Source organism: Eurytemora carolleeae, unplaced genomic scaffold (assembly GCF_000591075.1).
Source record: "Eurytemora carolleeae unplaced genomic scaffold, Eaff_2.0 scaffold48, whole genome shotgun sequence".
NCBI lineage: Eukaryota > Metazoa > Arthropoda > Copepoda > Calanoida > Temoridae > Eurytemora > Eurytemora carolleeae.
This window is the reverse complement of record NW_019396177.1, coordinates 143383-154975: the sequence shown is the minus strand read 5'-3', so window position 1 is coordinate 154975 and position 11593 is coordinate 143383. Positions and strand designations below refer to the sequence as shown.

Below are 11593 nucleotides of genomic sequence, written 5' to 3'. Positions count from 1 at the left end.
TCATAACTTCGATTAAAAAAGTTGAAATTTGAGATCATGTAAAAAATTGATATAAGGTTGGGAGGTAATCGTTCTGTAGAAAAGACTCTAAAAGTTTTTAAATATTAAAGTCATTGCCAGCAAAGTCAAACAATTTTATAACATTTAGTTTGACAAAATTAAAGGAATATGAACATGCATTTCATTCAAAGAATGACTAAAATATATCCCCCTCTGATCTATGATATCACATTCATTTGTTATTTCATAAGAATATATAAAATAAATGTTAAAATATATTTATTTTCTAGAATATATATAAATATCAAAATGCAAGACCCTAATGAAGATACAGAATGGAATGATGTCCTACGAGCCAAAGGAATTCTACCACCAAAAGAGAAAAAGGTTTTTGAACATAAATTAATAATAAAAATTAATATTATCTTGATGTTTTGCAGTTAAAAAAAAAGCATATAAGATGGTTGACCTATTTTTATAAAGCGGCAATATAAACGGAGAGAAATTTTAAAACTTTATTCTTAAGAATGTTCTTAATTTTTGAAACGTTCTAAAAATTCCAATTAAAAACCACGAACCATCATTATGAACATGATGAAATGAAACGCAGTATAATTCCAAACCAGTTATTGGTTAAAAATGTTTCCACTGGTATTTCAAATTCAGAAAACAAATTAAAAAGATTTTAACCGTAAAATTTAGCATCCAGGGTTTAAAAGCTATTTCCCGTTAAATTTGTCATGTCAAAAAGATTGATTATGATTTATTCAGTTATGTGTTTAAAGGGAATGTTGGAAAATATTTTTTTATCGAGTATCATAAATAATAATAAATTTAGTTTAAATCCCATGAAAAAGTTTGAATTATATAATGTGTAGGATATCACTGAGGATGATATTGTGAGCATGTCGGAGGAAAAAGTTTGAATTCTATAATGTATAGGATATCACTGAGGATGATAGTGTGAGCATGTCGGAGGAAAAAGTTTGAATTATATAATTTATAGGATACCACTGAGGATGATATTGTGAGCATGTCGGAGGAAACAGTTTGAATTATATAATTTATAGGATATCACTGAGGATGATTTTGTGAGCATGTCGGAGGAAAAAGTTTGAATTATATAATGTATAGGATATCACTGAGGATGATATTGTGAGCATGTTGGAGGCAACTATTCAGAAAAAATCAGGAGGTGGGCATTTTCATTTTAGATATATTTTCTCATTTTGTTAACGTTTTTTTATGTTGTCATTTTTAAGATTTCTGTTTTTTTGCGGAAAATTTGTTAGAGATATATGTTTGCAAAAAGCGGCAAACATTTTTTTATCACTTGTGAAGATCATTAATTTTTTTGCGGAAAATGCAAGTTTTATCAAAATTGCATGAAATATTTCCTTTCTATGTTAAAACTATTTGTTTGCGCGAATCGGAAAATCACAGGATAGGTTTTTGACAATTTAAAGATTCATACATTTTTTGAGAAAATACTAATTTATAAAAAACTTTAAATTTGAGCAATGCTGATTCTTGATTGATTGCTTGGATGATTGATTTATTGATTGATTGATCTAGGAAAGGCTCTGGAAGATATGGACCTGGATGAGTTGGATGAATTAGAAGATGAAGAAGAGGAAAAAATTCTTTTACAGATCAGGTATTTGCCTATCCATCTAATATGACGCGTGTGTCAGGGCTACAGAAAACCACCCCTCACGCAGATCCCGTTTTTATACGATTGTATTTATAGTGGTTCTTATTAAACTATGGAATAGGAAGACGAGATATGATTCTAAACAGTCCAATGAGCATTGAAACATAAGATATCACAAAGATTACTAATTTGTCGCCTTCATATTCCATTATTTTATGGGTCTCACTCTTGCTTATCTAGAATTCATGGTTTAAAAAAATAAGGAATTTAGATCCCCATAGCCCACGCTAAAAAATATTTTTTTAGTTTCCAACAGGGCTAAATATTAGCAATTTGATCAAGCATTTAATTCAGAAGCCAAACCTATAAAAAAAATACCAAGAAAACTATCAATAACATGCTAGGACTTCCAATTTTCTTCTTTCCCCCTGTCTCGGGGGGGGGGGGGTAATTTTGTAAAATAAATGTCCCTCACTTTTATAATTGAAGGCAGCAGCGGATGGCTGAGATGAAAGCAAGGATGTCCAAGGCTAAGTTTGGTGAGGTTCGTGAGATAACAGCCGTTGATTATGTACAGGAGGTTAACAAGGCGGGAGAGGGAATATTTGTTGTTCTGCATCTATACAAACAGGTTGGTACACATGCTGTACACTGTACACTTTATAATTTTTTAAATATTCATGATTTACAAGTTGTTTTCGAATAAGTGCGCATATATTTTTTAGAAATCATTTCCCCCATCCGCGAAAATATCACACACAAGAAAAAGAGTATAAGAAAAGAGGGAAAACAATTACAGCTGAAAAAATTCTTTGTCCCCCCCCCCCCATCCCTCAAAAAATCTTGGAAAACATCTCCCACCGTGTAAATCTACAAAATGTACACTCCTGAGGAAGTAAAATTGTAATGTAAGAAATAAAAGAAAAATTTTCTTAATATTTTCTATTGTACAGGGAGTTCCCTTGTGTTCCTTGTTAAATGAGTATATGAACCGTCTAGCCGTCAGGTTCCCGGAGGTCAAATTTCTCAGGTAATACTTTTATAGGCTGATACGTTGATATATTGATCTGTTGATATATTAATATGTTGATACCTTGGTACCTTGGTACCTTGGTATATTGATATCTTGATACCTTGATACCTTGATACCTTGATACCTTGATACCTTGATACCTTGATACCTTGATACCTTGATACCTTGATATCGTGATACCTTGATACCTTGATACCTTGATACCTTGATACCTTGATATCTTAATACCTTGATACCTTGATACCTTGATATCTTGATACCTTGATACCTTGATACCTTGATATCTTGATACCTTGATATTTTGATACCTTGATACCTTGATATCTTGATACCTTGATACCTTGATATCTTGATACCTTGATATCTTGATACCTTGATATCTTGATACCTTGATATCTTGATACCTTGATACCTTGATACCTTGATACCTTGATACCTTGATATCTTGATAGTTTCTCCGACAAGGTCCTGTATCTCCTGTATCTCTTGTTTCTCCTTTATCAAGCAAGAAATTTAATTTTAACTTAAGTTTTTCTTCAGGGCAATATCTACGACGTGTATACCTAACTATCCAGATAAAAATCTACCAACTATATTCGTATATCACGAGGTAAATAAATATAGATTTAATACATTATTTACATAAGATAGAACATTTGCAAGATCATTTTTTCCCGAAGTAGATAAAATTTTACTTTGCATTTTCAATACCGCCGTAAAACGGTTTCAAATTGATTTTATATGATGCTTCTTTAGAGAGAAAAAAAAACTTTGGTGAAATCGTTTTTTCTGGCTAATCGAAAGATCCCATATGTCAGATATCGAGTTCTTGTAATAATTTCAACTAAAAAAAATTTTAAACTAACTTGCTACTCTTTTAGGGCGCTTCGCGCTCATCTTCTTTTTGTGAACATTTAGTCTTTGTATACATTGTAAAACAAAAACAAACAAAGTTTGCGGATATTCTAAAAAAGTTCATGGATTTTTTAAATTTAATGGAAATCAAACTTTGTTGGAGGCTAATTTTGAAACTTTGGTCATTCATAAACCTTAGCTGGGACCATGTTAGGTCCCACACAAAATTTAGGCCCGATCGGTTCAGCCGTGTTGACGTTTATTGGATACAAACAGGCAAGCAGAGTATGTATATAGATTGAGAGCAATTATAACTCTGATAATTTGACTCTGTCTAACAGAAACAAGGCTTAGAACATAATATTATGCAAGACAGAAGATCCTTATGTTTTGGGCAGTTGCCCGAGGAATTTACGTGCACTTGCCGCGTTGAATTACAAGAGAGAGATTAGTATATAGTTTAGGGATAGGTTAGGTTAAGACACTTTCCGGGCCGAGCGCTTCGGCTAGGCGCACGTAACTTTCTTGGGCTTCTGCCCATTTTTTGACACAAATGAGAGACTTTTAAATGAGTTCAAGGCTTTTTAGGTCTCCCAGTATTGCTTGATTTACTTCACAGAACAAGAACTCCATTCCTAATTTTTAATCATTGAAAAATATATTGTTCAGATGAAAAAGCAATATACGAAGAGGATTGCCTGCTGTCTGAGTCTATAACAAAAAAGAGGAAACTAGAAAAATATTCTTGTGATAAATGTGAGTTTACTGCTATGTTTCCAAGTAAGCTGAAGGAACATATTGGAAGGAAACACGAGGGAGTGAGATATCCTTGTAATAAGTGTGAGTACTCTGCAACTGCAGTTGCAGATCTGAAAAGACACGTTGCGAATAAACATGAAGGGGTGAGATATCCTTGTGATAAATGTGAGTTCACCACACGTACAGAAAATNTTCAAAGATATTTTCTTTTATTGCGCGCGCGCGCGGACATTTAAGCCTTTGGGGTTGAATTTTTTTAGCGCATATTTGTTTCAAGAGTGTCAGGAAAAATTTTCAAGTGCAATTAATGAAGTTAACATTGATTTACTGTCAAAAAAGTCGTATTTTTTCTCAAAAAGCGCGCGCGCGCGCGCACTTTTGCTCAGATTCCTTCAAAACCAAAAAATGCACATAATATACATAATTCTGAGTTTGCATGCAAAAAATCAGCCTTCTACGACAATTCTAAGTTATGTTTAACCACTGTTTAAATTTTCCGGAGAGTAATACGTTTTGTGCCCCCCCCCCTTTATATATAGATTTGAAGTACTGAGTTTTTTAAAATAGCTCTACACTCAAATCATATTAAAATAATAGGATACTTTTTAATCAAATATCTATAATCTATTGTTTAGGGCAGCCTAATTGTCCCCTGTTACTCCTTGAACCTATTAATAAGTTATTTTTTGTTCAGGGTACCCTAAAGGGTCAGTTAGTTGGTCCCCTTGAGTTCCGTGGGATGAACCTGACTGAGAAAGAGTTTGAATATCTGCTGGGTAAAACTGGAGCTATCGAAACATCCATCAAGGAGGATCCGAAACCTAAGGTTGTAAATAAAGTAACACAGATTTTTAAAAAACAAAAGTAGTTTAAAGTGTTTATATTTGTACCTCTGAAAGTGACTGTAAGTCTAATTTCATTAGATATATATTTATCATTAAAATATTTAAGTTTACATAGTTTGTTATATATAAGTTTACATAGTTTTGTAACTTTTTTTAACAAACACTTGATTTGATGATGGTATTAATATACATTGGCCGTCTTTAACAAAAGTAGTTCCTTGCCTTCAAAAAATTAATTTTCCCCACTATATCAGGATTTTTTGGACATCATTTGTTGAAATTAGAAAATAATTGTTTTATGAAAAATAATTGAATTTTTGCGAAAAAAGTCATCGAAAAGAGTAGAAAATACAAGTAGAATACATAGAATACATTTAGAAAAAAGTTTTTTATTAGCAAATCTCGAAAAGATAATTTCCGCTATTAAATAAAAATTTACATACCCTTTTTACTTAAGAAATACGTTAAAACACACTTTGATCTAAAAAAATCCGAGGTAACATTTTTTAAACAATATTTGTTTAGGTGAAGGATGTATTGATGAGCTCGTTACGAGGAGGTCGGGATGAAGACGACCTTAGTGACGAGGGAGACTGGTGAGCTCAACGCCTGTTCTGACCTCAATGCCTTCTTCTGCCAACTTTTGATATATTGTATTCCAATAATTTTGTACATCCAGTAATATCTGACCAGTTTTCTTTTATATTATTAATAATAAGTTTGAATTAAGTTGTTGCTTTTCTTTAAAATGAAAGGTCGAGAATAGACGTAATCTCTAGTGACCCTCCATGTACGATTCACCGACAAAAGGTCAAACGACACAGGGTCAAACGACAAAGGGTCAAATGACAAAGGGTAAAAAGTGCGACAAAGGGTCAAACGACAAAAGGTCAAAATGATAAAAATATCTTTTGATTTGAATCAACCCTCCTATCAATTTTGTACATGGATCTTATATGTTAGACATGGATATAATTGACCATGTAGCCGCAGTGCTCGGCCCAGAAAGTGTCTTAACTAAACTAACCCGTGGCCGCAGCGCTCGGCCCCCTAGCCTGTCCTAGCCGCAGCGCTCGGCCCAGAAAGTGTCTTGACCTAACCCTAAATAATAATAAATAAATACTAACTGTAACAGTTGTCAAAATAAAAAAAAAATTCCCCTTTCCATTTTTTGACCCTTTGTCGCGCTTTTGACCTAGTGTCGTTAGACCCTTTGTCGTTTGACCCTGTGTCGTTTGACCCTTTGTCGGTGAACCCCATGTACAATTGACAACTTAATTGTTTAAATCTACATGGGTGTCCAAAATCATTTAGGATCGTTTATGGCTCTAAATTACGATTTTCGGAACAAATCAGATAAAGTTAAAGGCATGAATCTTTTTAAAAAATCATTCAAGTCAAATACAAAGATTCTCGTACAGATAACCCTAGGTTTTTCGAGTATTATAATGAATTCAGCGTTAAATCTTACAGATAATCCAATATGATGTCTCATCAAGAATGAATGATATATATATATTCTTATTTTTCAGTTCGAAAATCGATCATTTTTAATTGTGAGTTCTCTGTAGAAGTGACGTAGAATTACGTTTCAGTGGAAATAAAGAAAAATTGCCAGAATTCAACAAACATAGAAAATATTTCTTTTAGTTACTCAGATAGAGGATTAAAGAGCATCGTTGTGAAACGGACATGTTGGTCTGTAAACTCATTTTATTATGTTCACAGAGGTCGAATTTAAAGAATTTGAGACTAGGCTTAAATATGGATGGTTCCACTTAAAATTGTATTCAAAGTTTCAAGAATTTATCCGGCGCTCAATTGAAACCGGTTACTTCCGGATTTGAAACGCGGCTCAAATTCAACAAATTCGGACTCAGTCCATACAGTTAGCATGAAGAGTCGGTATTGCGAGTTAGAACTTTGTGCAAAAACCCGTATTCCAGAATTTTGGGATTTGTCCAACTAATTTAGTACCGTCATCCCATATATCCCATCCCATCACTTAATCAAAAATTGATTATCGATTAAATTGAATCTTCTCGCTGTTGTTCAAACGGATTTGAAAGGGGATGATTGGCCTGTACTTATGCCGTTTATTATTAAATAAAAAAATTCAACAATATTAATATTAAAGTACAAAATTTCTATTAAAATATTGTTGATTTAATAAAGTTGGTTCCGATTTTTTTAAAATGGGTCTGTAATCATCATCATTCCTGTTGCAGGAGATAAATATATAAATAGAAGTACTAAGCAAGGTCTTAATAAAGCTGTTAAAAGAAAATACTAATAAGTGTTCCCCTAGAAGCTATATATAACTAGGGGTGACATGCTAAAAAGTTTAAGGAACTATCCGTAAAAATAGTATCTGTTTAGTGTAGTTGTCTAGGGTAGAATAATTCGTAGTTTAGTTGAAGAATGTCTCTACAGAACAGCATCTTATATCAGGAAGAAACAGTAGAAGTAATTTCAAGTAATAATTCAATTTCACGTCAGATTAACAACGGTACCCTTTACACTTCTTGTTGTTATTAAGGATGACGGAAATATCGACTTATTTTTTATCCGCAGAATCTCTTATTAGACAGCAACGTTGTATCTCGTAGAAAAATAAATATAAGAAAAAAGTGTTTCTCTGTGAAATTGCATGCCACACTATAAATGGAGGTTCACTTGAAATTACGTCTACAGTTCCCTTACAGATTAATTTTAAATCGCATCCTAGGCAACTTTATGTGGTTTTTAAGTCTAATTATATTCACTCTCTGAAAAAACATAAATTCCTTTATTATCTCAACTCTTAAATTATTTTGTTAAAAAGATTGATTTTAATATTCAAAGTCCAAAACTTATAATTTACTTTTTATAATTTCTTAAAATATTAACAATAACCAACACCAAAAAACGATTTGCCTAAAATAAGTATAAACATAATTCACTAGGTTTTAAATTTAAAAAAAAACTGCAGAATAGAAATATTATGTGAGCAAAATTCAGGCAATTAAGGCATATCGTACTTTTTATATAAAAATATGCAAAATATAGGATTACAAATGGAGATTGGACATATTCGGATCATATCAAAATAGAATATCTTCTAAATTCATCGCTGTGTCTTCTGCAGAAAAAAGAGCTGGAAGGTCGTCTTCTATTTAAAGATCTTCCCCTGGTTGAATTTCCTGCCCTTGGCGTCAACTCCTTCCCACTTCCAGAACTGGTTTACCATCGTCTTAGTTTCCGCAGACTACAATCAATTAATCAATTGAAAGATTAATTAATCAACAGAAAACACATCAATTAACGAACTAAACAACCAATTAAAGGCAAAGAGAATAGAATATATATTAGAGTGGAATTTAGAAAATCACTCGGTATGAATTTTGTCAGTCCCTTTCAGCCTGAAAGGGAGTTCAAAGTGTTTAAGAGTACATTAATACAGTATGTTCCCTAGACTATCCATTTCAATTTCCAATTTTTAAAGCTGCTAAATAATCTTTATAAAATGAATTTGGTGAATAAAAAACATAATTTGATTTATAGTTATAACGGAAAATCATCGTTTGTAATATGAAAGGCATAGTGAAATGATCATTGGTCAATTATGAAACCAGTCTATTTCATAATTTGGTTTTCTTTAAATATTAATTTTATATTTTATATAAAATGATGTTCCAGGGCCCAAAAGGTTGTAAAGCACAAATATGTGAAGTACACCTGCAGTATGGAAAAAGTACAACAAAAGTGAGTTTTACACTTTTTTCTAGTAAATTCCCCTCTAATATATATTCTATTCTCTATGATTATTGTCCATACAACCGACTAGGATCAAAACCATCAATTAACGCACTGAAGAATCAAATAACGGACTAATTAACCTTAAAAAAAAAAATTAACGGAATAAACAACCAATTAATTTATGGACCAAGCAAAATTATTACCAGACTTTATAATTACAATTAACACACATCCAAAGATTAAAACAAACAAAATTGAATATGAAAGATCATGAATAATAATTCAAGCAAAATAAATGAAAATATGACAAATGTACCTTAGGATCTAGCTTGCTCCACTGATAGCTGGCATAATCAATTTGCCAGTCTTCAGATAATTCAAAGGCCAAGTTCTGTCCCTTCCAAACCCAGATAGCTGAATTTAAAAAAATCATAAGTTTTATTATTTTAGAAATTTAAATTTAGTAGACTATAGTTTTTTATATCATTGGTGTCATATCAATTGGACTATCGTTCTTTCAGAATAATGTTCAAAAGGAATATAGTCCTTTTGAACGAACATTTGTTCTATTGAACTAGTTTTTCAATTTTTTTATTAAATTATTATTAAATTAAAGTTTTTAGACTTTTTACATAAAAAAACATATCTTATCTTAATATTTGAGGGTAAAGTTTAGTACGACCATTTCTGGGCCGAGCGCTGCGGCTAGAAAGTGCTAGAAAGTCGAGCGCCGGGGAAAGGATGTGCTAAGGGACCGAGCACCCCGACTAGGACAGGCTAACATAATGTGATGACAATTGTGACCTGCAATAGAACTGTTGTTGTTCTCCCCAAAGAGCATGGCAGAGGCGAAGGCGTTCTTGTTCATCTTTTCCAGACGCTGGAACATACCTCCCATCAGGTTACAGGACATAAACACCTGGCTCAACTCATCATTGTACCTTAACAAATAATAAAAATAATAAAAATGACAATGACAATGACAATGACAATGACAATGCCAGTGCCAGTGCCAGTGCCAGTGACAATGACAATGACAATGACAATGACAATGACAATGACAATGACAATGACAATGACAATGACAAAGACAAAGACAAAGACAAAGACAAATGACAATGACAATGACAATGACAATGACAATGACAATGACAATGACAATGACAATGACAATGACAATGACAATGACAAAGACAAAGACAAAGACAAAGACAAAGACAAAGAAAATGACAATGACAATGGCAAAGACAAAGACAAAGATAATGACAATGAAAACAATCCAACCATCATTTCGTAGAAATCAAGGTCGAGTCCTCTTCAAAAATAACCGCAGAAGGCCCAACATCAATTTCCAGTTGATAATTGACACAAGTGACATATAGACAAGACAATCCCCTAATCCCTACCTGTAATCACCTAATCCCTACCTGTAATCCCCTAATCCCTCTACCTATAATCCCCTAATCCCTCTACCTGTAATCCCCTTATCACCACCTGTAATACCCTAATCCCTACCTGTAATCCCCTAATCCCTACCTGTAATCACCTAATCCCTCTACCTGTAATCCCCTAATCCCTCTACCTGTAATCCCCTTATCACCACCTGTAATCCCCTAATCCCTACCTGTAATTCCCTTATCCCTACCTGTAATCCCCTCTCCAAATAGAATAGTTTTCAGGATCAAATTTCTCCCAGAAATATTCACAGCTCTTCTCCTCATCATTATTAGAGTAAAACCGCTTCCAGTCCTAAATAATACAGTATTTATAACAATATAACAAGATATATTGATAATGTAATATGCAAAATATTACGATAAAAATAACAGTGCCATATTAATAACAAAAAAAACAATATGAAAACAATTCACTCACACAATAATAAAATAATACCCAGTCAACCATTAAAAGCAAATGAAAAATAACAATAAAAAATCAAAAAATTTAAACCCAAACTAATTAGGAAACTTGATCATAAAAAAGATGGCTGCTCCAATTTAAAAATTGCGGTAAATGTTACCTCCATGTCAAAGGTTCCCTTTGGGAGAGCATCCAATGGGTCCTTCTTCTTCTCAGGCATTGGTTCTAGAAATATATATGGGTCATTCCATGTCAAGTCAGCCACCTGATGGACGGCATGTCACAGATTTTGCTGAAATTTTGCATACAATTTGGGATATGAAAAAAAATCTCAGAACCCGAAGATGAGCGTTCTGAGACCTCCGAGGCCGGAGATATGGCTCCGGAAAGTTTCCGATAATTCGAGATTTCGAGGCCGGCCTCTATATTTCAAATGGCTCTAACTTCTTTGTTTTAAAAGATAGCTCCAAAATTTTTTCAGTTTTGAATAGGTAATCACAAGCCCGTTATTTGGTGTTAAATGAAAAATATCATTAAAATATTATTTACAGGTCATAATTGCATTTCTTTATTTTCAGCCTCCGTTTGAGGATGTGTACCAATTCCGATTGTGTTGATTTTTTTTATATATTTTTATACTGCCATAAGGAAGGGATTAGAAAAGTTTTTTTTTATATGTATTTGTTCCTGTTGAGGAGGAGAACTGATAATGTAATGCTAATTTAGATTTCTTAATGTAACTAATAGGTAGTATTTCTGCTTAATTATTGTTATCTCTCCTAAACATTGATAAATATTTAATATTTGATACTTTTATGTGAGTAAGTGATCTAAATTATAATAAGAGAC

At 32.7% G+C, this 11593-nt stretch overlaps 2 protein-coding genes across 2 annotated transcripts in view; one reads left to right on the top strand and one right to left on the bottom strand.

Moving 5' to 3' along the window:
- Positions 1-289: 289 nt before the first annotated feature.
- Positions 290-5875, top strand: LOC111697298 (viral IAP-associated factor homolog). Its single transcript, XM_023467239.1, has 8 exons — positions 290-387; positions 1135-1195; positions 1576-1657; positions 2144-2285; positions 2608-2684; positions 3228-3297; positions 4996-5127; positions 5672-5875. Exons 1-8 carry the CDS (start codon positions 310-312, stop codon positions 5744-5746), a joined length of 717 nt encoding a protein of 238 aa, XP_023323007.1. The 5' UTR covers positions 290-309; the 3' UTR covers positions 5747-5875.
- Positions 5876-8150: 2275 nt separating this feature from the next.
- LOC111697292 (alanine--tRNA ligase, cytoplasmic) overlaps positions 8151-11593 on the bottom strand; it is a 36783-nt gene continuing 33340 nt past the window's right edge. The window contains exons 40-44 of the mRNA XM_023467233.1: positions 10905-10969; positions 10530-10633; positions 9689-9825; positions 9201-9298; positions 8151-8393 (exon numbers count right to left, since the gene is read on the bottom strand). Of these exons, the coding sequence (XP_023323001.1) occupies positions 8298-8393; positions 9201-9298; positions 9689-9825; positions 10530-10633; positions 10905-10969 (500 nt within the window). The 3' untranslated portion in view covers positions 8151-8297. The remainder of the gene's footprint in view (positions 8394-9200; positions 9299-9688; positions 9826-10529; positions 10634-10904; positions 10970-11593) is intronic.